Below are 25,456 nucleotides of genomic sequence, written 5' to 3'. Positions count from 1 at the left end.
ATCAATAAGGTCCAAAGAAAATAAGACTGAGTGACATTTCCAACGAATTGTTAGAACTGACTCCAGAATTTATTCCACCATGATACTCTCAGCAGACTCACACTGAACTTTCGACATAAAAAGAAGCGAAAAAGAAGAAAAAGTGGTATCCGGGAGTGGTAAAAAGACTAGAATAAACAGCCAGTATATTGCTCTTTCGGTGGCAGGTGTCAGTTGTACCTGTTTTATGTATTTGCCACAGTTTTTCGCTACCCTTCCGATTTGGAATATTGGATTGAGATAAACGTTCAGTAGCGGATTGTTTTTAAACTCATCAGATAACATATTTTACTGTGAGATGATTGGTTCGTGTATGGTTTATAGCGGCAGTTTCTTGGCAATCTAAAACATCTTTCAATAAAAATTAGTAACAAAAGAGAAGTGTTCCTCCCAGATGAAAAAGACTCCTAAAATAGGTGGGGGATGGAGAGATTGTCGGGCAAACGTTAACAAGCGAATATCGATCATTGCGTTGCCGAAGTAACGACTTACCCACAGCATTGAACTCAAACCTACCTTGATCGACTCTCCCGGTGAAGGCCGTAAAATATTTCACGTACTATCCGCAGCACCAAGAAAGGACGGCATAAAACGGGCTACAGTTTGTAGGTGCAAGAATCTACCTCGCCAAAAACTCGTTTCACACAGTGATCATAGTTTTTTGGCCAATTGTGACGTGATGTTTAGAAATCAAGCAAGCTTTTATTTACATTTTATCGGCCAATGCCATGGCAGAGGATTTCAGCCAGCCCGCACACAAGAGAAACGACCCAACTCTTCACCTCGGTCAAATTTTGCTTTTATATTTCTTCACTCATTAGCGTACAGAGCGCTCCATCTTCCCAGTTTCCAAGGAAACTATATTTTACTCGTGCAAAACTGGTCTGGTATTCGGGCAGCAAATATTACTCGAATAGTTTATAATTCTGACTGTTGTCAACTAGAGCCAAAGAAGCAACCCCTTAGACTACTTGCTATAGTATTTCCCTAAATCATTGCGCAGGTGAGACCAGTAACCTACCAATGAGTATTGTTTGCTGCCGTGTGGCATCAAGATACCTGTGAGCAAACATACTTGCGGCATTTTTCGTACAAATATTTGGGTTAGTTGCATTTTATTTTATATGTATTCATACTGCTCATTTTAAAAATGAAAACGTTCTTAACTGATTTACAGCCTGGGATATGTTCTCAAAATTTTGGTCAATCTCAGCTTCAGCTTTCTTATCAAAAAGGCTCTAATGTAAAAAAACAGTGTACTGCACGCACATACCAAACTCTGGATATAATCGCATTATATTTATAAAAGGGAACTCTGGATATAATCGCATTATATTTATAAAAAGGGTTTTTCAGATAGCCTGTTCCAGATGCTTAGTACATTAGTTTGGGAATAAGAAAGAATATATACGGAAATCCTCTCTCCCTATTCCCCTGTTGAGCCAATAAACGAAGTGCTCAGTGGCTAGGAAACAAAACGGACAGTGGATTTACCTCGTCGCATGACAGCTTTAATGAGACGTTTTCATTACGATAAAATTTATAAGAAATGTTTAATCTTGCTTCGTACGAAACACTTTTGTAATTTATTCCCTGAACTTGGGCTAAATCGCTTCTTTCGATAGCCGACGCACAACTTGTTGGAAATTAAGGGCGCTGTTACACTAGGCAATTTTTCTTGCAACCTGTCTCTCAATTTCGTTACGCAGTTGCGACACAGGTTACACGGATCGTTGCCTAGTGTAAGTGCCCTGAAATGAACATGCCTCGCAACGTTTTTGATGCAGTCACCGTTACACGAAGTAGAACCGACTTCTACTTCTCGCAACGATTGCCACAACAAAAAAATTGCGAGACATGTTCATGTTATGTTACACTTGGAAACGATTCGTGCAACTTGTCTCGCAACAAAATTGCAAGACAGTTTGCAAGAAAAATTGCCTAGCGTAACACCGTCGTAAGGTGTAACAATCTATAGTCAATCTGACAAAATAAAAATGGAGTTGTGCTCGTTTGGAAAAAAAAGAAGATCCTTGCGGTCCAGTAGAATGGGCTCCACAGGACAGCTCTATGATCCCATTAAATTAACTTTTTTTTAATTAAAGACCACTTTATTTATTTAGCGCACAAACAAATTACAACACACTACTTAAGAAATACTATTAATTAACTACCAGCGTGAAATGGCCAAAGTGGCTCAAGGAAAAGTATTGAGGTTCGGGCTCTTCTGAAAGAAGATCGAGGCCGGCCAAGTGTAAAGACATCAAGCAGTAGTGGTAAACAATAATAGTAACTAGAACGTATTCTAAAAACAGAAATTGTGTTTCGTTTTCATAGTGTTCATTTTTTGTCGATAAGTGCTAAACTGAAAGGAACCTTACGAAGATCACGATATGGCAAATACATACACGGCTTTTTACAAATGAGCTGGAAGCAAGCAAAATGTCCCGGCATAAGTCATTGTTCTTGTTGTTGTCTCTTTGAAACCCTTCAATAACATTCCCTGCATCAAGGACTTCCCCGTAAAATCATGTTAACACAACCGCTAGCTAACATCAGAAGTTATATGTATGTAGGTATCAGTTTCATGTAGATACCACATAAATAAATCCATGTCATTCAGAGAACAAAGTCGCAATGGCACTAGTAGCATCCATTTCATATCTATATGGAATATTGCACGAAACTAATATTGCACTAAACGAAGTAATTCAGCGGTCGACATAGCCATAGACCGAACTGCATTTCACATATGATGTGCCCAGCTTGGTAGTCCGCGCAACGGAGAAAAACCAGGGGAAGGGTTCTGTTCCTCTAATCTTCGTACTCAGAAATGTTCAATCTATCAGCCATGGCTTTGAGAATTTTTCCTTGAGCTTCTACAGTGGCCAAGAGCTTGTGAATAATTTCGTCTTGCCTTTCCCGTCGCGTCTTTTCTTGATTGCAAAAGTCTTCTTCTGAGTTGGTAGTTTCAGTTCTGTAATTGAGAAGTTTTTCCATAAAATTCTGATCCGAGATATCCGTGCCAGCAAAGGCGATCCTGTGAAGCATAAAAGAGCGGTTTATAAGAAACAGAATGTTTTCTTAGAACGGAAATCGATCGGTTGTTAAGCGTGCACTCTCTCCAGATCGCCTGTTACACAGGTTAGCTAAACTAACCGCAGTTCAAAATTTACTCCTAATATCGCTACACCTTGACATTATCTTGATCAGAAAAAACCCCGTTTGCATTTACTTTCAACACACACGGTTACATATGCGACTATAAAACTAGTTTCGTTGGAGGATCTCGTTAGTTGGTCGCCATGTTCGTTTTGAAAATTCATAACGAATATGTTTTTTTCCAGATCAAGATGATGTTGAGTAACACTTCGATAAACAAAATTTCACAGAGACGCTAAAACTCGGGGGAAAATTCAAAAACAAACAAATTCTGCCTGAATAGGTTTAACTTCAGTATCCTAACACGCCGGTGCCCAGCGAGTACCAATGTGAACAATGCTTTCTTGGCTTCTTGGGGAACTGAAGAACTCGTCCTGTGGATAATTTAGTTGGCAGTTACACTTCTGGCAAAAGATAGACACCTCTTCCAGACGTCTACCTTTATTCATTTCTAAAATCTGTACCTACCACTTATGGGTTAGGGGAATTGTTTGAATCGTTCCCAAGACTAAGAAAGCAACCTGTGGTGATAAAACGTTTTCTGTCATTGCACCAAAGTTGTGAAATGAGTTACTACCAGGAGCGCCAAGGTTCCTGGCTACCGAATTATATAAAACGGAGCACCTATTTTGAAAGTTTTAAAAAGTCGTCTCTTTCGAGAAAGCTATTTTTTCTCTCCTAATCTAACGTTTCTTTATTTTTATTGTTATTGAGGCACACCTCGAGCTTCCAGTTAATGAATGGCATTATGCACAAAAGAAGAAACTGTGTATAATTACTTACCAAAGTGACTGAAAATAGTTACTTTACAAGAATGCTGTACCCCAGCACGGCATCAAAGTAATAATAATTACTATCAAGATCAAAGTGTTATTATCTCACGGTACTTGTCGGTGCCCTTCAAACTGAGCGTACTATACATTTGATTTTACTCAGAAAGAAAACATTTACCTTTTAAGCATCATATTTTGGTTTGGTTTGAATTCCAGAAACTGTTTATGCACGCGCCGTAGAATAAACTTTGGGTAGGATTTCATAATGCCCTCAACCACTTGGGCGTGGTCTATTAAATTTCGTAAAGTTGCTGTCCTCTGAATTGACTCAATGTCTCCAACAGCCAGACCAACCTGAAGAAACCAAGAAAGATTAGATTTGATCGTGTGACGACCACGAGTTCCAGATGAAGATCGAACCCATGACCTGAAATGTTTAACTCACTAAAGAATATAATGTAGATCACATTGAGAACTGTAGTAGATGCTAAACCCAATTAAATTGTATTTGACTGAGAGTAGAGCAGCTTCGTTTGGATGGTGTAGTGAAAATAAATATTTTTTCGGAAAGCTTTGCGTGCTAAGAAACACGACGCTGGAATACAGCCAGTATTAATATATCTGTAGTAAATTACCCAACAACAATCATGTCGGCATTACATTGCATCGGACGACAGTAGTATGAAAGGCGCCTCCAGTGGCTGCTATCAGTCAATGAACCATTTTGGTATTCTTGGTATTCAACTGGATCTAGTACTGGTTCTAGTTGCTAGTTCCCGACTTTAATGCGGAGAATACAAAAACGGTCTTTTAATTTGTTGATCTCACTATTACACACCCAACCCAGGACATACTTGTTCATATGAAAAGGTGTAGAAGACATTAAGGCTAACGGATTAACGTCACCGCTAAATTAATTAACGCGAAAATCTGCGCTGATAAATGCAAGGTGTTGAGCACGGCTTGTGGTTTGTAGTCCGACCTTGGATTTTAACCCACGGAAGCCACACGACAGTTCAGAACTGAGCTAACCAGAAAGTGTACATGATCAGCAGTTGAAACTCAATCCCATAAGATCAAAGTGATCGACTCCTCAACTTTTTCTGGCCTGGGACCACAAACCCGGGTCTATAAGTAATGAATGCCTAGTTTTATCAACAGAGTTGATAAGGTAACTTGTTATATACCTAGACATTCACTCAACAAAGCGGGCACTGTGATTGGTTGATTCTTGGTCACGTGCCCCTGATCAAATACAAATCAATCCCAACCGGATACAATTCCACAGTTGTTGCCCTCTCAGTTGTATGTTTGTTTGTTTGTTTGTTTTGCTGTGATTGTTGAAGGGAAAGTCTAAATATATAACAAAGCACTTAATGTATGGTCCTTCGGGAAACTCGTTAGTTTTGTTTTCCCTCGAGTCCTGGTGTTTCCCTCGTCTTCGTCTCGGGAAACATCATGACTCTCGGGAAAACAAAACTAACTGTTTACCTCGGGATCATACATTAAGGGTATATTGGTCACCGTAAAGAGATTCGAGCACTGGCGTTTCGAGCGTTAAAAGCTCCTCGGCCCTTTCATTCGGTCTTCAAATCACCTTATCAACTCTGTTAATAAAACCAAGCATTCGTTTCTACCTCTCCCCATCGACGCAGCACTACAGTTATGTGGAAACAAACTCTCTTATCTATAACAAATCACGACATATTGAATTTCTAAGAAGAGAGTGTACACATGCTTCTTAACAAGTTGGCTAGAAAACAGAGGCCTGCAAAGCGAAAATTAAGAACAGACCGATTGTCAGGCCCGGCAAGGGAACATATAGGATATTAGTCCCAGACACACTGTCGTTTTGTCCAGAGCAAACAAACGAGTCGGATTGCAAATGGTCAGCCGGTTACTTTGTTGGTACATCAATTAATCAATCTCGTTATTTGGTATAACCGTGATAGGTTTTGCCCGCTAATAGCTGATGCGGACATCAAAAACGCGATAACCGTCCCCTCCACAGTATTAAGTGCCCCTTCTCCAACAAGCACACTCCCTTAAGCTGCCAAAAGTAAATTAGCGGCCCGGGCGGTACGTCGAATCATTATCGTATTTTGTTAGAGTACGTCGTATACATACTTACCAACAAGTTGACGAGAACAACAGAAACCAGTAACACGAAAATGAAGAACAGACACACTGTCAGGGCCGGCAAGGGGACATACAGGACATCTGTCCCTGGCACGGTGTCGCTGTTCACGATCTTGTCCACCAACGTATCAGTGTAATCTAACTCGCCAATCATCATAACGTGAATTTTGCCCAGAGCAAACAGGAAGTTTGAGAAATTATCCTAGGAGGATAGGAGATGAGTGAATGCAAATGACACGTAAATTCTATTTAAGAACCTCTCGTAAGCGTTCATACTGGAAGGTATTAGCTAACAAGAGATCAACCACTATACTTTGATTGTAGTAATTGGTATCCACCATCGATTTTTAAGGGCCCCTGTTATTACATAAGAGACAAAACTTAAAGTACTCTTTATTTGGGTGGCATAAGTTTGATAAGGTACCTTACTGAACTTGGTAGTTTTAAGGCTCGTTTACCAAAATTTCCTCGCCCCGCTCTAAGAATAATTTCGATTAAAAATTGCCGCTATTATCATGACCTAATTTTATAGAATGTATCGGTGGTTTAAAGCCTGAAGCAAATTAAAAACCCTAGGCAGAACAATCTTGTATTCCGTAATAACTAGGTTATTAAATACCATATCTGTATACATAATAATCGCAAATTTTCAATTTTTTTATTATGTTTCCACGGCGTTGAAATAAAACTCTTCACCCCCTGCATCGTCCTGGTTTTCGTGCGAATTTTTGCAGTTATTTATCAAAAATAAATGGACGTATTGCTGCTGGCTATTCACTGGGTTATCGTACAAAATTACTCTCCTCATTGTCGGCGAATAGTAGATTTACGTCGCCACGAAAATATCCGCTACTATCCATTTCCACTCCGGTAAACAATTATTCAATATCACACGTACCTGGTGACCAAGGAGAAGATAAAACACCAACGAATAGCCTATCAATGCGATAAGGAAGGTGGATATCACCTTGAGAAACGTCCAGAGGACCTCGAAGTACATTGTCACGTACAAACCAAGTTCTCCGTATCGACGAAAATGTAGTGTCAGCACGATGTAACTCAGAAAAAGACCAATTAATCCTGCATTCCACCGAGTTTCGATACTATAGATTTCTTTTCCAAACAGGCTAGGAAGAGTGAAGAACCACACCATAGCATACATCAACAACTCAAGAAGGTTGGTGCCATCCTTGAAGTAAGCAAAACGCATCCATGATAATTGACTTGCTTCCTTAATCAATTGGCCAATCAGGAATACGAAAATCAAACGTGGCGCAACCTCTTCGAACCTTGACTTCTGATTTATTTCGTTACTCGCTGTTGTATTAGAACTGTCGAAGAATAGTGCACTTCTCTTTCTTTCCGTTACTACAAAACACGAGTACATGATGACGAAAGTAAGAAAGACTATAGTGTTGAAGAAGGTGAGAAACTTTCCGAGTACCATCCACTTATACCTCAGTAAAGCTTGAGTAACAACATGATTCAACAGCTTTTCTCGTCTGAATTTCGCCATGATAGCTGGGACAAAACAGACACAATCGATATCCGGATCCAGATGACGAACATTGAACGTGATAGAAAAATCTTCATGCGAGGGAGGCAGGGGACTGAGAGTGACGCATTTGTCCAGAGCAATTTCAGCGACATCCGGAAGCTTCTCCACCAATTGCATCATTGGCATGACACCCGTTTTTGAACATAATTGGATAACCTCTTCCCACCTAAAATAAAAGGTAAGTTTTTCATGTCATTTTTTACATATTTGTTTTTTGTGCGATCTCTGTTTAGCGAGGCTCGGGTGGTGGGTAAAGGATAGTGGGAGAAAACGGGAAGACAAAAGGATGGTCCACTACACCACACCCTTAAACTCTGCAGTATGTATTCTTTTCATTTGTCAACTGTTGATAACCAGTAACGTTAAAATTCATTTGGGTAAATTTGAACCTCTACAGACTACTGGCAAGGCCATTGTTAAGTGATCACATTTTAGGCTTTAGGTTTGAAATCAAGGTAAGGATTGTCTCACTATGCATGACTCCTTACCGAAAAAAGGTTGAAGTGAGACGGCTCTAAAAATGTGCAAGATTAACTGGTTTCTTTACTGGCATGTGATGTTTCCAAAGATGCAACAAAGGAAACTAAGGTTACCATTCTTGTAAAAGACCTAACGGTAATTGCTGTTTAATGATTAATCCAATTATATTAGCGGTTAACAAAACCAGGAATCAATTTGTGCAAGTAATCTTGAAGAAATACATCAAACACAAGGAACAGGAACGTGTTTCTCCTGATTTCCAAACACCAAGACCACCGGCAACTTCATGCTCAAGGTGTTTGCAGACGAGATGAAACACTCCTTCGAGTGTTTGATAATCAAAACCTTCTTGAGCCTTATAAAATTCTTGGAGAAATTAAAAGCAAAATTGAAGTTTACCAATTTTTTTGATAATTAAAATCACAACACATCTTTCAAGGAGATGATTTTCGTTTGTTTTGCCTCAATTAAATGTGAATTAACAATTATACCTATGATGTTTGACAAGTGTTTTTGCCACCTCTGCAAACTCCCACTCAATCGCAATATCTAGGCAGGTCATGTTTCTGTCATTTCTGGCCGTAACGTCAGCGCCTTCATCCAACAAGAACTGAACCACATCCACATGGTTGTGTCTGCAGGCTATATGAAGTGGAGTGTTTTGACCGCGATCTCTTTCTTCCAGTGTACTCGGTAAAAGACATTGTAAAAGAACCTTGACTGTTTTTAATGAGCCCGCCTTGGCAGCAAGATGAAGCGCCGTAGAACTGCTTGCTTCTTTAGTTGTGACATCAGCACCCTTCAAAATTAGGACTTGGCAGGTTTTCCTGGAATTGCAAAATAGATGGTTAAAAAATAAGTGTCGGCACGCTTGGAATGTCCACATGAGGCCTAGGTTAACTGGCACCAGTAACCGCACGTACGGAGCCGAGCGACCAAACAAAATATATTGTGAGAAAACTTGATTAAGACTACTTTAAAGGAAGAAAATAAGTCATAAAAGATAAAAATCAACATAGCATTTTTCCACAAAAATTAAATACAACCTCTTGAACACATTTCTACGCTCAAGGTGCGTCCCATTTGTCAAAACCTTCCTGTAAAACAGGTTATGTGTAAACGTGCACCGCCATTTTGGAGAGCTGGGCCAGCCTCTCAAAGTGATGTATTCGTTTGCGAAATTACCTGGTCTGGTGGAAAAGTTCTCAAAAATAAAAAGAAACCTTATGTGGAGTAAAGTTTCTTGTCCAAAGAAGCAACACGATTACATTGACTAAATTTCAAACCATCGACCTCCAGTCGAAAGTCACTCCCGATGTTCACTTAACCACGACACCGTTGCTGGTACCAGGAGCCTAAGGATATGAAAACTTAAATAAAAAATGAACAAGTACAATTCTTAATGGTCATTTCGGATCTCTCTTACTTACGTGTGTCCATTACTGGCGGCCAGGTGAATAGCTGACATTCCATTCTCATCCCTTTCGTTCAAAAGAGATGTAAAGTTTGGAAGTTTTGAGAGAGCCAGTACACAGTCCAGCGCGCCTGTTTCAGCCGCAATGTGAAGAGGCACCTTCTCGTTTATGTCACGCCCTCTTACGCACACTTTATTTTCTAGCAAGATTTCTAATATCTAAAAAAAAGAATAAAAGCTCTATTATAGAAAACGTTGGAGATAAACTTATTACATAGTTATTTGTTTTTAGGCATTCGAGGACAAATATATAAGAAGCTCTGCCACAGAGCCAAAACAATCACCTATGTCTGACTAAGAATGTTCTCGCGTTCATTTGTCCATGCACTCAATGGCGTCACAAACACAAGTATTCTAATTTTAAAAGTAAAGGACGAGATGGTTATAAACTGATAACGGAAGACCCATCATAGATGTAATAGGATGAGGCAGGAAGTTATGAATTATAAAGCGCTCCACGCTACACACGTTGAAAATGCCACGGGCGGAGAGAAGGATACGCTGATTACGCTCTCTTTCATTGGTGCGGTGTGCGGGAAACACGGAAAATTCTAGGGCAAAGATGTTACAAACATCATGTCAGGAGCGTGGGACAAATTTAAAACCTTAGCTACCGACAGAAATCAAGCCTATGATCTTATTTGCTGACTGCGAGACTTGTGGAGACTGAGTCCGTTGGATGCCAAGGGTGCGAAGACTCCGTACACTCGGCATCCAACCAACTCATCCAAGGTCATTGGTTCTAATCTTGTCGGGAACTCTTGTTGTTGCTATCGTTTGTGTTCTACGTCTTTCGCCTCAAGAATATTACACCTTTCTTATATGATTACTGAGCTTGAATTTTTAACTTCTTTGTCTATTTATTGAATTATACCTCGAAAACACGGATATCCCAGTCAACTCGCAACCCACCAATATACTACCATCATGAAGAGGATGAAATGTTGCGTGATGGTAGTTTAAAAGATGAACATGGAGCCTAACAGTTAGTCGACCATTTAAGGGCAAATAAAATATCCTGGATAACCGAGACTATATCATGTTTCAGTCGTTTTTTTTTTTTAAAAAGACTCACAAACCAGTAAGCTCTGTATCTAACAATTATTATTTTCTAAATACCTCGCTGGTCTCCAATCCAGCTGCCAGATGAAGCACCGTTTTAACATCTTTGTCTTTCATTTGCAATAGAACACAATCCCCGTCCATTTCTAGCAACAATTTTACCATCTCCGGCCTTCTATATAAGATTGCCAGATGAAGAGCACTGTTGAGTGAAGAGTCGGTTGCTCTTATGTCAGCCCCACGTTCCAACAACAGCTTTGCAGCTTCAACCATTCCATGCGTCACTGCCATCAGGAGAGGTGTCATTTCCAACACGTCCTTGGCTTCCAGATCAGCTCCAGAATCAAGAAGAATCTCGACAATTCGACCGTGATTGAATGCTGCAGCACTGCAAATAAATTGAATAAGAGTGTTTATCGAATGACCCGTAGGGCCCCGCATGCGCTTTCATTGTAAAATCGCTCAAACAGACAGCAAACTAGTTTTCTAATAAAAACTGCCACCAACGTAAAATTGAGGGAGTCATTTATTCATTCCTTGAGGCCTGGCATTCTCTGCGAGACCGAAATGCGGGCAATGAACATATTGATGTTCCGGGAATTTATAGCTCACTCACGTGATTTGTTCTCTCACGCGTTGATCGTTCGTTACGCGTCGTGATTGTAGCATGCGCAAACTGTGAACCGTTGGATAAGCATTTGCTTATTTGTCATTTTTTAAACCGACGAAGGCCGAAGATTTTCGGCCGAAACGTCTTGTTAAGTTTTTATAAACGTTTGGTTTTTAACGTTTTACAAGTCAGTGTTATACACATTTAAGATTACATTATGTCCATTCCTGACTGCAATTTCAATATATTTCATTTGAAAGTTAAATTACGTAACGTTTAAAACACATCATTAAAAACTGAATCATTGTATAATGCAATTCGAGCAATTTGATTGGCTTAGTGGCCATGGTATATGAGCCATTAAACGATGCCCGAAAAAATAGCGACCATTAAATTGCCTTCTAATTGTTCTTGCAAAGCGAAATCAGCAAAATATAGCAATATTTGTTGATTGTTTTTAATAAAACAATTATTCCACTCGCGCTTGTTGGATATGTTACGCGCCGAGTTGGCTATAATCATCTCATATCCAACACGCGCTCTTGGAATAATTGTTAAATAGAAAATTATATTAAAGACTGTTCACAGTCCCTTATTTTCCGTAGTTTTCTAGTTTCCAGCTTGGTTTGTAAAGGCGAGCGCAACCTGGGGAGAGTGCCCATTTAGTTAATGCTTCAGCTATAATTACAGCGACATATGACGCAATCCTCGACCGATGAGTTCAATAGAATCTCTTAAATTGCCTGAGTAATTATACTAAAAACTATGATAGGTGGTGTTTTAAAGCAAAGCCATGGAATTTTTGGAAAGAGTTGCAGACAACTTGTCCTTGCATGGAGGCGATATTTCGTTCGTTTATGGGTAGGTTGGGTGACTCAGTTGGGGAGAGAGTCTGAGATTGAAAATAACAACTTTCCATCCGGACAGTCTTGGACATAAAACGCCTTCTCCTGAGCCACTGTGATGGAAGGAAAGACTATACCTTTTTTGTAGCTTTTCTAATTTAACGGCTACCTGTGTAGTGGTGTTCTAAGTTTTCCATTCCGGCAGTCAACGACAGACCCATAAAGCATAAGCAATTCAACCAATGACAAGTGACCGTTTTTAGCCGCTAAATGAAGTGGAGAGGCAGATGCCACCATGGTGACTGCTTCACGGTCTGCTCCGTGACGTAATAACAAGTCTGCCACTCTTTCATATCCTGCCTCAGAGACGATGTGGAGGGGTGTATAGCCCTCTGAGCTTGTCATACTCAGGAATTCAGTTAGACTTGGAAACTTTTGAGAAGCTGTTTGATAACAGTAAAAAAGTATTAGATTTAAGAAACAAATAAAACACGAAAATGAACTAGAATTATATAGTATATTCTTTAAAAAGGATAAAAGGAGAACGACACCTGATAACAACACGCAAAAGAGATGTACAACATCAACGACAACAGTATGGTTTGTTTTAAGACCAGAAAAGATTTTTATTGTGTCTCGATGGTAAAAGTGGCTTTAAAAGATCTCCGTTGTTCCAGTGATTTATATAAAATGCTAGGGATCTCTGGAAAAAAATAGCAAGAATTAAAAGGCAAGGAAACTAAAGAGATTCTGCAAAGAGACTACTCTTTCTTCGCACCCTCTTTTCATTTTTCTCGCTTTTTCCGCTACCTGCTCTTTGAGTTGCTACTCATTCTCTGGATGCCGGGAAAACTATGCTAAAAGAAGTTCAGTCCATTATGCAATGGAGCATAACGTGGCGCAACACATGCAACTAATGAAACTTATAAAACAATAAAAAAAAATTCTAACGAATCAAAGGTGATGGAGCCAGTTCGTCAGCCTCGCGAGCTAGCACTTCTTATCAACACCCCTCCCGTCGTAATCAACCTGCGTGAGAGGATAGACCTACGCTGAAATAGTAGCAACTAGAGCACAGCATTTTTTAAGGGTGCAATAAGGTAAAATAAGAAACACAAATATGTCCAAAAATATATTACCACTCTCGATGAGAAGTTCACAAATTTCTTCATGTCCAAAAAAGCATGCTATGTGAAGAGCCGTGTAGCCAGTACTTGACTTGGAAACTACGTCAGCACCATTTCTCAAAAAAAGCTCGCACGTTTCCAGATTTCCACTCATGCAGGCTAGGCATAACGGCTTCATAACTCCTCCTTCTTTAAAGATGCCCTTCACTCTGGGGTCTTCTAATAGCAGTCTGCAAATTTCCGTATTGCCTCTTCGTGCCGCTGAATGGAGTGGCGTATACTTGTTATTGTTCGGTATCACTGGATCAGCTCCCCTTTCAAGCAAAAGTTTAACAATCTCTGCATTCTCAAACCTTAAAGAAATAAAACCGTACATATGAGAAGTCGTGAGGAATATTTTACCCTTTAAAAAATAAAAGGAAAAGACACAAAGATTAAACACCTCCCAAGTGGACTTGGATTTGATGAAGCATTCGTTGTGTGATAAGATGCTTTACTACGGTAGAAACATCGTATCCCTTTTCGGATACATATAGAAACGCCCTTCTAAATACTTTAACGACAGTTTTCCCTACCCTTTTCTATACCTTTGTGAGATCCCTACCATTTTTTATACCTTTAGTCTGAAAAAAGGACTCCTTCAGGGCAGAGCATCGTGGCTGTACTTCATTGCTGCCGATAGGCAGTCTTCATATTCTTGGCGCCATCGAGAAATTTTGGTTCGACGGTTTGGTTCGACGGTTCGACCCATCGTTCAATCAGAAATCCTGTTTTATGGCGCAGCCAATTCTAGCCAATCAGCAGCTGTCTTCTAAGAAAAATTGACATGTGCTTGCTCAGCGGAAAATCGTGCTCGCTCAGCGGAAAATCGCATGTGCTCGCAGCAAGATATAAATACAGTTGATCAGAGTCAAGGTTTCGCTGTTTACGGGTGAGTTTTGGCACTTTTTGATGATCTATTATGATTACTTCTATTCGAGGAAGCATTCATCAAGGTCAGGAAGCTTTCAGTGAGCATTCTAGAGGCCGACAGTGTGTATTTATGTCACTTGCAGCTTTGCTTTTCAATCTATCGAATTCGGTCGATTTATGGAAACAAACAAATATCGATGACATCTTATGTCATGGAGATCGCCAAGTATTTAGTTTATTTCCAAGTTGCGCTAGATAGACAAAAGAAAGTGTCAATAATCGTTCTAAGAATCAGTTAAAGAGGCCTTTTTGTTACATGTTGCGTTAGACCTTGTTATTCATTTAATACACCTTCCGTTTTCGTTAACCAATAAGCTTATATTTCTTTTCCACTTTTAGCAATTGCTACAAGCATAATCCCAACAAAAGCCTTAGGAACACCAATAGTTACTTGTTAATGTTATACTCAAAGAACATACATCTAACCATGTTATTTTGCAAATAAAATAAGTTATATTTTTGTTAAAATTCTCATTGTCGTATTTGCATTCAAAAACACCTTAAACGGTAGCACTCACTTCTCAATGAGAACTGCTAGTTATAGACAGTAATCCTCCCCGGTGGAAATAAGCGAATAGGTGTCTACGTTTTAGGACTTCCTCTCGCTCAGAACTACTAAGACTAAAATAACATGAGGCTCTAAAGGGCAAAAATTACATTCTGCAATCTATCTGCCTAGTTTGTTAAAAGAGACAAGAATGGGGAAGAGAATCGTTGTTTATGTTCACGTTACCTGGGGACGAAAAAAGTCGGGACGAGTAACATCGTGATTAAATTAGCCATGAGAGAGTAGGTCCAAATAACGGAAATATTACACAGTCTTGTCTGAAATTGGTTGCGTGCTAAATAGGCAGCATTTAACCCATAGCTGAACTCGCCTCGTCCAAAGTTCCAGCCCTCATAGCCCACCCACTACTCCTCCCTTCCGAGGCAGATGCATACCTTACGGCACCATGAAGAGGTGTGAATCCGTCTCTGCCCTTAATGTCGATATCCGCACCATTATCCAACAGAGCGTTAACTGCGCTGAAATCGTTAGCACGAACAGCTCGGTGAAGTAAAGAAAGATCTTCTTTGTCCAAGGCGTTCAGATTCTCTACGTCCTCGTAAGCAGTGTTGGGTAAGTGTACCGTCAAATTATTCTGCACAGGTTTAAAGGCACTAATTTCCACTTCGGGCGAAAATGGTTGGATGAATTTCCGTGGTCCTTTGCCCCTTCCGGGATTGGAGATTAGCTCGAGGGAATCATTGTCAAACCACGGCTCTACTTTGGCCAGTGACGTGTGGCTTCGCTGTGTTCCTCTAGAAGAAGGACTGGGACTATCTAATGAATGGAAATCATTTGATAATCAGTTGAACTTAACAATGAGCTGCAGCTAGAGCTTTTCCCGCCACAGGGCGTGCATTCATTGGCTATGAAACAGACAGCACGGAATAATGGCTAGCTGATTGTCATATGACAGGTAACAATACAGCTGTTTCCTGCCAAAAGCTCATGAGCAGTCATACTACGAAACCTATAACGTCAGAGAGCGACAGTTCACTGTTATCCGAGAATGTTAACTGCTATTTTGCACGTGGACAGTAAGATTCAGTGCGTTTTTCAAAGTTCTGGTTGATTTTTGTTCTGTTCTGAGCTGTGCTTCTGAGCCTGCCGTGTTCCACGTTATTATTATTATTATTATTATTATTATTATTATTATTATTATTATTATTATTATTATTATTATTATTATTATTATTATTATTATTATTGTTATTATGGATCAGGGCAAGGGTGTTCTTTGCGTTGCTGAGATCAGCATTACTACGCTTGAGAGGTTCGCGAGTTACAAGGAGGATCCATCTAGAATTGACTTTAACATCGAGAAAGGACATGCAAATATTCGTTAAAAACATTGAGGACATAATCTTATTTCTTAGTTTTTCTTATTTTTCTTGGTAGCCTTCCATTTGTTGTTGGTTTTTTTTTTTTGAAGATTTTTAACTTTGTATATATTATTGATCGATCAGCGTCTTCGAAAAGTTTTTGTATGGATATTCATAGCATGAACTGTAGAATTATGAAGCGTTTTTCTTTTTTTTTCCGATACACTTTTCTGTATTTGTTGTTTGTTTTTCTCCTAATAAAGTATTTTTTAATTATTATTATTATTATTATTATTATTATTATTATTATTATTATTATTATTATTATTATTATTATTATTTATTCTAATTTTCCTCCGAATTTTCCACTAAAAAAAATCCTTGACTCCTTAGTTATTACCCCCGACACCATAGATCATATTTTACTAATGTGCGTGTGTATTTCGAGCTCTTCCCCTGCTGCCCTAGCTGATCATCCAGAAACAAATCACATCGCCAATGACGTTACAATTGGTACAACTCCTGCGTACCCTAAAGCCAGGATTTTATCGAGGCTCCACATTTCTTCTTTATTTATTACTATTTAATATATGCATTGCCAAAAAAGGGAAATTACTGAAATGAAGAAAAAGTGTTTAAGGGTCAACACCAAAATACGTAAACAAATACTAACCAACACTTATCAGTCCCCCCCCCCTCCCCCCCTTATCAGCACTGAGACACACGTACCATCCCCGTGGTATGGCCGTACGCATTGGCCATACCACGGGGATGGTACGTGTGTCTCAGTGCTGATAAGTGTTGTTAAATACTAACCATCCCGAGGGATGGCAACACTAGGGTGATTTAGTAAGAGAACGGGAAAAGTCATTCGACAACGGCGCACGCATCAAGAATGTACCCATATTTTAAAAAGACAGTCGAAATAGACTCGCGTCCAGACTATTCCGCGCGCTCTCGCGTCCTCAAATGACGTTCCCGTTCTGGGTTAATCACCCTATTATATGAAGGAATTGAACAATACACAATGACTGTGTTCAAGAGAGCCTCTCTTACTGTGTACAGATGATTTATTTCTTTATCTCTGATACGAGTCATTAATATTCGACAATTCATTTGAAGGCTGCAGTTAAAAGCTCTTTCAACCATACATTCTAATTCTATATGGACGCACGACGTTTGTTCCACGAACCTAGTCTACTCGGGTCTTAAATGCACCTAGCTCCCATGCGCCAGCTGTAGCTGAGTGGTGGAGCATCCGAACTTTCGTTATCTGGTCTACATCAGAATTTCAAATAGCCTGCGCAGCAGTCGTTTCCGTTTCCTTCAAGCCAAGCGGGGCAAGAGCGCGAGGGCATTGGGCAAAAAGGAGCAAAAAAAGTAGGAGCTCCTTTTTGCCCAATGCCCTCGCGCGCTTACCCCGCTTGGCTTGAAGGAAACGGAAACGACTGCTACGCAGGCTAAATTTCGAATTACGTGATAAAGGAGAATTGGTCGAAGGGCCGCTGACTTTAAACTAATTCCCCCCCAGAACCTACCAAAATGCGATTCAGCTGTGAACAATTCCATGGGGCATCGCTTTAAGAAACGAGCTTCTACTTTGATATCACGTATCACATAACAAATTAATCTATTATGATAGCGCTTGTCAAAAACTAATAAAACTAATAATTCATGGAAAAACATTTCGTGCGCTAAAGGCTTCCACAAAAGTGATTTATTGTCAAACTTTTATTCAAAAGAAAGCTTGTATGAGATTTATTTGGTCATTTTTTCCATTGGCTTTTTATCCAATATCTGTTCTTTACGGACAAGATTGTAGTCAAGGAAACTGAATGAGCATGACAAGGATGTTTCGAATGCTCAAGTAATATTCGACTCAAAATTCACAAGCTGGATATTCAAATGTACTAAAAGCGAAAAGTGACTTCTAAATCAAAGTTAACAGGTTCCAGTAAGTTCTTCAAGTGAGGTTTCAGTTGACTGTTTGTGATCGTGATTAAAAACAATAACTGAGATCGCTACGTGACGTAATAATTACGAGGTCATAACATGTTGCTCACGTCCTTAACAACCCCATTTGAACAACAAAATGGCGTTAAAAGAGGTCTTAAAACAAAACAACCGAATTAAAAGTCGAATGACAAGACAGACGAAATTGAAGGTTTGGAAGCCATCGAATTGTTCCTTCACAGTTTATTCTCTGTATTGTATGTACATGTGTTACGTATTTCGCTGTGTCTCTCGGCTGAAACAGCGCAGAACACTGCAATGCATTAACTCAAATTACGATTCTTTCGAACAGTTGCTTTTGAAACCGTTAGAAATTATAAGTATCATGCATAAACAGACTTTCAGTTCTCACTCAAGAGACAGATGGATGAGAAAGTAATATAGGATATTACTGTTCGCCGCTCATTTCATTATTTACCTATCAGGAAAACTGTATATTCTAAACCCTAGAGTCATTAACTAATTCGAATGGACGATAAAATGAAAAAAAAGCTACAAACCTTTCCCACTGTCGTCAGCAACAGAACGATACGTCGACATTAGACCACTCATGGCGGCGCTAACATGGATTAAACAACTATAACTTCATCATAACTTGGTGTACTGCGTCGGTTGTCTCTTACTCATTTGGCGTGACATCACAAATTCTAATAAAATGACCTGACATGCAAATATAATAAACATTTCCGATTACAATTAGACGTGCAAGAGTGAACTTTGTCTTGTAAATGTAGTCTTTGATCATGCCGAAAACCTCATAAGTCGTCTGGGATTAAACATGATAACATGCTATTCAGTCGCTCTGAGCTGGGTCGTGTTAGACCACTGCAAATTACCTTTTTTTTTTTTTTTTTTTTTGCAAAGTAAAAGCGATTATTTCTTAAAAAGAAAAAAAACTCTTAGATGGGCAGAGTGTTCAAATTTCAGCGGCGACAGCTGAGTAAATATCAAAAAAATCAATACGGTCAAGAGAAAATAAGAGGAGTGAAATTTGCCATGAACTGTTAGGCTGAACAAGTAAACGTGCAAAGTCGAGATTTAAGGTACTATGTGAATTATGGTTCACCGGCGAGGACTCACATCCCGGTCTCCTTCATTCAACCGCTACATCACAGCCTAACGTTGTATTTTGCTTTTACACGGCGTTTACTCGCTTTGAGCTTTTTCATATAACAGATCGTTACAGTGATCCTGTCTTAAAACATGGCTGATTCCCTTAATGACGAGTATTCCTTGTTATTATTCAACAAATTATAACACTGAATCAAGTTCGTCGTCCGTAATCGACAGATCCCAGCGATATATGTAATTTCGTGTGTTGGGGAGAACTGAATAGCAAAATAAAGATCGTCTCCAGCTTTGTTACACTTTGCTTTGCTATGAATGTGTTGAATAATGAAACAAATACCCTGCTCATACGGGGGAATATCGCATGATTTAAGCGGCTAACGGTATATCAGGCGATAGGCGGTGCGATTTCGCAGGATTATTGTTAACTGTTTCGGTCTCATGTAAGAACTGACTCCAAAATAGTTCACAATGCTCTCAGCAACCTCACTGAAAAATTTTCGACGTAAAATAGCGAAAAAGAAGAAGAAGAAGAAGTGGTTAAAGTGGGAATAAACAACCAATATTGCTCTTCAGTTAGAGGGTATACAGACCATGCAAAATCGATTTGTACATGTAAACTTATGTATTTACTACAGCCTGGGAACTGTACCCACGTTTGCAACGTCTTACATGGTTGATAGAGAGGACAAAAGAACAAACAACAGAACAATGCTCCCAGTCCTGATAATAAAATACAACTGCGGGTTCTCAGGGTCCAATGAAAATGGAGCTTTTGAAAGGTGCAGCTGTATCTGGAAAACACAGCTTGAAAAGAAAAAAAATCAGGCTTGAATGGGATTCGAACTCATGATCTCTCCGATGCTACCACAAGCCAACTGGGTGCTGATCATATTGTGAGTTCCTAATATACCCGTGGGGGATGAATAAATGAACATGAATATATGAAACATATATTTGAAGTAATATATCAAACACGAGACCCAGTGTTTCATCGCATATCAAACACCGAGAAGAGAGTTGAAAATACGACGCGTAGCGTAGCGTAGCGGTAGTATTTTTGACGAACTTCGAGGTTTTTGATATTGTGATGGAACACTATGACGAGTGTTTGATATAACTTCTCAAACAAACTGATGTTGAAGGAGAAAGTAAGGATGCAAAAACGAGGAGTTTTTCATCAGATATCCAAACACGTCACGGTGCATGATTTCCTTTGTATTTGGCTTTTGAATTATTAATGAGTTTGAGAACTGCTGATGAAAGATCAAATAGAAGAATAACCCTCGCAGTTATTTATGCAACTTAAGCAGTTGTGAAAAAAAAAAGAAATCAGGCTTAAACAGGATTCGAACCCATGACCTTTGTGACGCCGGTACAGTGGGGCTACCAACTGAGCTATCAAGCCAACTGGGAGCTGGTCACATCGTGAGTTCGTAATGTACCCGTGGGGGATGAATTATGAATATGATATTACGTTTCAACGGTCAACGTGTTACAGCTGACGATTTCAGCTAGTCCGTTCGCACTCAACAGAAACGACCACTGGAAAGTAGAAACCTCTCTCTAATAACTTGCAGTTAGGAGTTTAAATGTAATTAGGAAAGAAAAAAGTAAATGACACGTTATCATCTTCAATTCATTGACATAATTGGCAATTATTTTACGAGCGCGCTTTAAATATGAGATAATAGATAGCCAACGAGGCTAAAAAAAAACGAGGCGCGTAAATGTTTCTAGAGCTTGATGATTTCGCTTTGCAAGAACAATCAGAAGATACTTTAATGGTCGCTATTTCTCAGGAATGGTATAATGGCTCCTATACCATGGCTGCTAAGCCAATCAAATTCCTGAAATTGCATTATACAATGATCCAGTTTTCAATAATTTCTGATATGCCTCACAACAGAGAGAAAAATGTCAGTCAAATCAGATGCACCGAGCGGGATTGCGGAAAAATCTTGACAACCAAGCTACGACCAGCAGAAGTGTTTCGCCAGCTCAAGCCACTCAGTGCGTTACCAGTTCTCGAATAAACATCACTTTATTATTTTTAACTGGAATACTTTGCATATTACTTATATTGACTTCTTCCTCCTAATCTGTTTCAAAACTGTACAAACTGCATCAAAAATATAAATAAATTACACTCGAGTCCTTGATACTGTTGACTGCCCCCAATAGGCAATTTTCATGTTGGCGTCACTTATCTACAACGACCAAAACTCAGTTTGACAGTCTCCTTCCCTTTAAACTCTAAATTCTTATTACAATAACTGAACAAATTAAATACTATAATGAAGCTATTGATGAAAGTTGTCCTTACCTTTGCTATCTGTATTTGCTGGCACGAAAGCATTCATACAAAATTACTTTTCTCGTCTGTCTTGCATTTTGTGAAAAACAAATTTCAAGTAAATTTAAACTAAAAAAGGTGACCAACATTTTCAATTTCTTCCCTAGTTTCTTGGAAAATAACTAGAAACTAAGTTGTTTGTTTTATATTTGATGAGCAAAGATACTATTATTGTGTTGCCACACAATGCAACTATAATAAGCCTATTCTCTTGGTCACTTGACAACTTTAGTTTGCCTGCTTTGTAAGCTTTAGATCAAGTTTTTGGCGAGTTGTAACTTATGAATCTGTACCCGCCTCGAATAACTACGAACACTAATTGGGGGTGGCAATAATTTTATTTTTGTAACGTTATCACCAGAGTTAAATAGGGTGCATAAGTTAAGTGTATGGGGAAGTGGTGTCTACAAACATTCTTTTTGTTATTAAATGTAACAACCATTAAAACAAAACAACCCTTTTCAAAAGCTAATAGACCTCTGGCTGGCACATTGATATCAATACGTGACGTCAACGATTTCTTAGCAGTATTTAGCAAAATTTGGACCAAAAATATTTAACCTACGCTATACAACATAATGCCCACGACAAAGCCCTCAGTGTCAGGCCGCTTATTTTCCGATATTTAGCTTATCAGCTATAGCTCTAAGCAATTCACTCTGAGCATCTACAGTAGCTTGTAGGTTCTTGATTCTCTCCTCTTGCCTTTCAAATCGTTGGTGATCATAGTTCTCCAATTCCTGGTCATCATCGCCCACACTGGATTGCCGGTTGCGAAGGGAATCGATCAAATCGCTATCAGTGAGGCTAGTGCCAGAAAAGGCTATCCTAAAGAAGCAATACAAAATAACGAGTTTACGCTACAACGATATATAATAAACTTGCATGGCTAGCCTTTATACGTGTGAAGTAAATTTAATGGACTATTTACAAAGCCTCCTACAGCTTGTGGAACCTGTGGAAATTCGAGACACGAAAGACGCTGCGAGCACCGGCCATTTCTAGTCTTGTGGCCTCACGGCACAAATACAGTCGAACCTGTATTAAAGGACACAGTCACCTGGTGCACATGCGCATTAGATACCATTTCTTAGCTTATTTGCATATCACACTTCATCCGCAAGTCTCGCGCTGAGAAGTGCATCCTTTGAAAAATCTAAACAAACCTTGTCGAGTCGAAGTGTTTGCCAGTCAAAATTTGATAGTGATCATAGACCTAATGTCATATTAGAACACTCATTTTCTTGACACCATGGAAAATTTACTGATGGACTTGTCCAAGGAAAGCCAAACGTCAAGGAATACCTCTGAAGTCGAAGAATCATTTGATTGTTTATTTCGGTATCCGGTCGTGTAAAAAATTATCTTTATTTCTACGTTTCACAGTGTTTGCATAAGAAGCAAATTGAGTTCAAATATTAGCGAATCGCCTGAACTGCAGTGTAGCGAAACGACTTTGTAGCGAAACTACCGGTAAGCTTTATTTCCGCTTTCAATCATATATTTTGCGTTTATTATAATTTCGTTTCTACAACTTCTCCGTTATCTAAATTTAGGAGCCAAACCCATGTCATTTCAAGAACGCTTGCTCGACCCGTAGAAAACAAGGTTCTAATAGAGGTTTTCCTTGTCGAGGAGATAATCGACTGTGTACCGAAGCTTGTCTTCGTCTGAGCTCCAAACCAAGCAGCTATGACGCGAAGTTCGAATCGTTTACGAAGATTCCCTCCGGACGAAGCTTTCGCCAGGTTGAGAAAATGCGATTTTCCAAATATATATAATGGAGATTTGTTCTCCAGTGTTTTTGCATGATTTCTGTCGTTATATTGGTCAACGCAGGCGATTTCTTGCGCCCGGCGCCTTCACGTTTCCCACCTCTTCTTCTCATGTTCCGTTGGAGACGCGATCCATACTGCTTTTAACCAAATATGATAAAATAATACCATAGGATGAGCAAAAGCATACTCAGAAACAGGTTTCCAGTAAAAGATTGAAAATCCAATAAAACACTGGGAAGATTGAAGCAGATTTCTAGATGTATTCGACGCGTACTTTTGATTTCGGGTTACGGTGGACATTTTTTAAAATTGACAAAACTAGTGTCCAGGTCAACGCGGTCACAAAGGTGACTGTGTCCCTTTAAGCGGTACCGTATCAAGCGTTCACCCTCTATTAAGCGGTCAGTAGTCAAATTCCCGAAAATTACGTCCCGGCCTTGATTACTGTAATTCTGACCTGTATCAAACGGTCGCATCTATTAAGCGGTCGCGGTCACCCTTTACTAAGTCCCAATGATGCTGTTTTCTATTGTTTTGACATGTTTCAAATGGTCACTTTGTGAAATTAAACCACCCAAATATACGGTTCACAAATAGCGTGCCAGGCAATTAAATTTCTAACGACCTAAAATGCTGACTGAAGGAGGATCTTGGCGTTAATAATTTTTAGTCCATTTTTATTTTATGTTCTCCTTTGTCGTACCATTTTATCGCTACAGTTTCTTAACAAAGTAATTTTGTGAACGCTTTTGTGCATAAAGTTTACACTAACTTGTCAAATGTTATATAAAATGTCACTTTTATTGTGTTTGACATGGATTCTGTGCAACCTGTATTAAGCGGTCACTTAGTCATTCCCCGAGGGTGACCGCTCAATACAGGTTCCTCTGTAATAATCACTTCTGTGTAAATGTTAATGTATTTCAGTTAATGCATTATGTCATTGCGTTTTGAGGGCACAAAATTCCTTATCAGTTTTTCCTTCCCGCGTCTGAGGACGTATAAAAGTGTCAAATTTCACCTCCGGTTGGGTACAATACCACGTAAGGCGGTTACGTCAGTGGAGGAACGTTCGTCTCATGTGATATACACTTTTATACTGCCATGAGGCATCCTTACTACTTCATATGTGTTTGTAAAAACGCCTTCATAAATACTCACTTCTTTATAAACTGATTCTGATTCGGTTTGATCTCCAAGGAGTCTTTGTAAGCATATCTAAGAACCCATTTGGGATATCTCCTTTGAATATCATCCACCAATGTTGCTTGATCGATCAAATTTCGAAGAGTTGCCGTCTTTTGAATTGAGTCGATGTCCCCCACCGCTAGACCAACCTAGGATTATCAAAAAGTTGGTTGATGAAAATCTTTGCCTACTGTTTACTTAATCGTTCACCTTATTATTGGTAAATAATTAATCAAGAACTTGATCTATGAAGTTCAAGCATCAACCAACGATCAAGCCGTCTATAAACTCAGTCATCGTAACAGAAGCCTCAGAGATAAAGTTTAGATCAAAGGTGTCAGAAAGGTTACGCTTTCAAGAACGCTGAGATTCGTGAACTAATTTCGATCCACTCTGTCATTTTCTATTTTACAGGTCCGTTGTGGTTGTCCAGGTATTGATGGTTGACAGCAGTGAAACAGCGTTCATTATTTGGGTGTTTAAGCCCGGGGTACGCGCGTTTTTGAAAGGCACAATCAGCGCAAGATGATTATAGTCTATCATAGATGCGAGGTATATTTTAAGATGAATGGACGAGGAGATTAGTTTTAAAATAAACTGTGGTGCTGTGTAGGTGTGGAGTGGAAACAAATGTTTGCTTTTGTCAACAGAGCTAAAAAGGAAAAATGGCGAACATAAAGGGATTCGAGTGATGACGCCTCGAGAGTTAACCCTTCGTCACTCAGAACGAATCCCATCACGCTGGCCAAATAACCTGATCAACTCTGTTCATAAAACCAAACATGTATTTTGAAAAATATTATTATCTGTGGAGAAGTTATAGCCAGGTTAATTTTGGTAAAATCCTGAAAGGGTGTCAGGATTATTTCCTTCTTAATTGTGTCAATAACAAAATGCTTGAATATGATTGGTTCTTAACAGCCCATATTTATAGCTTAATTTT

General features: G+C 39.3%; 3 protein-coding genes across 3 annotated transcripts in view; 1 reads left to right on the top strand and 2 right to left on the bottom strand.

Annotated features, from left to right (window-relative positions):
• Positions 1–1,803: 1,803 nt before the first annotated feature.
• LOC146483819 (transient receptor potential cation channel subfamily A member 1-like) lies at positions 1,804–18,896 on the bottom strand. The gene is made up of 11 exons (XM_085105982.1): positions 18,624–18,896; positions 15,184–15,565; positions 13,282–13,622; positions 12,312–12,585; positions 10,745–11,075; positions 9,582–9,784; positions 8,643–8,978; positions 7,012–7,837; positions 6,106–6,315; positions 4,153–4,328; positions 1,804–3,079 (listed from the first exon to the last, which is right to left on the bottom strand). Exons 1-11 carry the CDS (start codon positions 18,673–18,675, stop codon positions 2,854–2,856), a joined length of 3,357 nt encoding a protein of 1,118 aa, XP_084962108.1. The 5' UTR covers positions 18,676–18,896; the 3' UTR covers positions 1,804–2,853.
• Positions 18,897–21,216: 2,320 nt separating this feature from the next.
• The window catches only part of LOC146483817 (transient receptor potential cation channel subfamily A member 1-like), a 19,212-nt gene continuing 14,972 nt past the window's right edge, over positions 21,217–25,456 (bottom strand). Inside the window, exons 11-12 of the mRNA XM_085105962.1 lie at positions 24,487–24,662; positions 21,217–22,375 (exon numbers count right to left, since the gene is read on the bottom strand). Of these exons, the coding sequence (XP_084962088.1) occupies positions 22,159–22,375; positions 24,487–24,662 (393 nt within the window). The 3' untranslated portion in view covers positions 21,217–22,158. The remainder of the gene's footprint in view (positions 22,376–24,486; positions 24,663–25,456) is intronic.
• LOC146483818 (uncharacterized protein KIAA1958-like) overlaps positions 25,383–25,456 on the top strand; it is a 2,571-nt gene continuing 2,497 nt past the window's right edge. The window contains exon 1 of the mRNA XM_085105570.1: positions 25,383–25,456. This exon is cut by the window's right edge and continues 2,497 nt beyond it. The gene's annotated coding sequence lies outside the window, so the exon portion shown is untranslated.

This window comes from Pavona decussata, unplaced genomic scaffold (assembly GCF_977016875.1).
Source record: "Pavona decussata unplaced genomic scaffold, jaPavDecu1.1 SCAFFOLD_38, whole genome shotgun sequence".
Lineage (NCBI taxonomy): Eukaryota > Metazoa > Cnidaria > Anthozoa > Scleractinia > Agariciidae > Pavona > Pavona decussata.
This window is presented reverse-complemented; position numbering and strand designations above follow the sequence as displayed.

Coding starts and splice junctions, on each gene's coding strand:
- LOC146483819 (XM_085105982.1), bottom strand. CDS start 18,675: ATGAGTGGTCTAATGTCGACGTATCGTTCTGTTGCTGACGACAGTGGG. Junction 12,586..13,281: donor TGAACTTCTCATCGAGAGTG/GTAATATATTTT, acceptor GTTATCAAACAG/CTTCTCAAAAGTTTCCAAGT. Junction 7,838..8,642: donor ACACTTGTCAAACATCATAG/GTATAATTGTTA, acceptor CTTTTATTTTAG/GTGGGAAGAGGTTATCCAAT.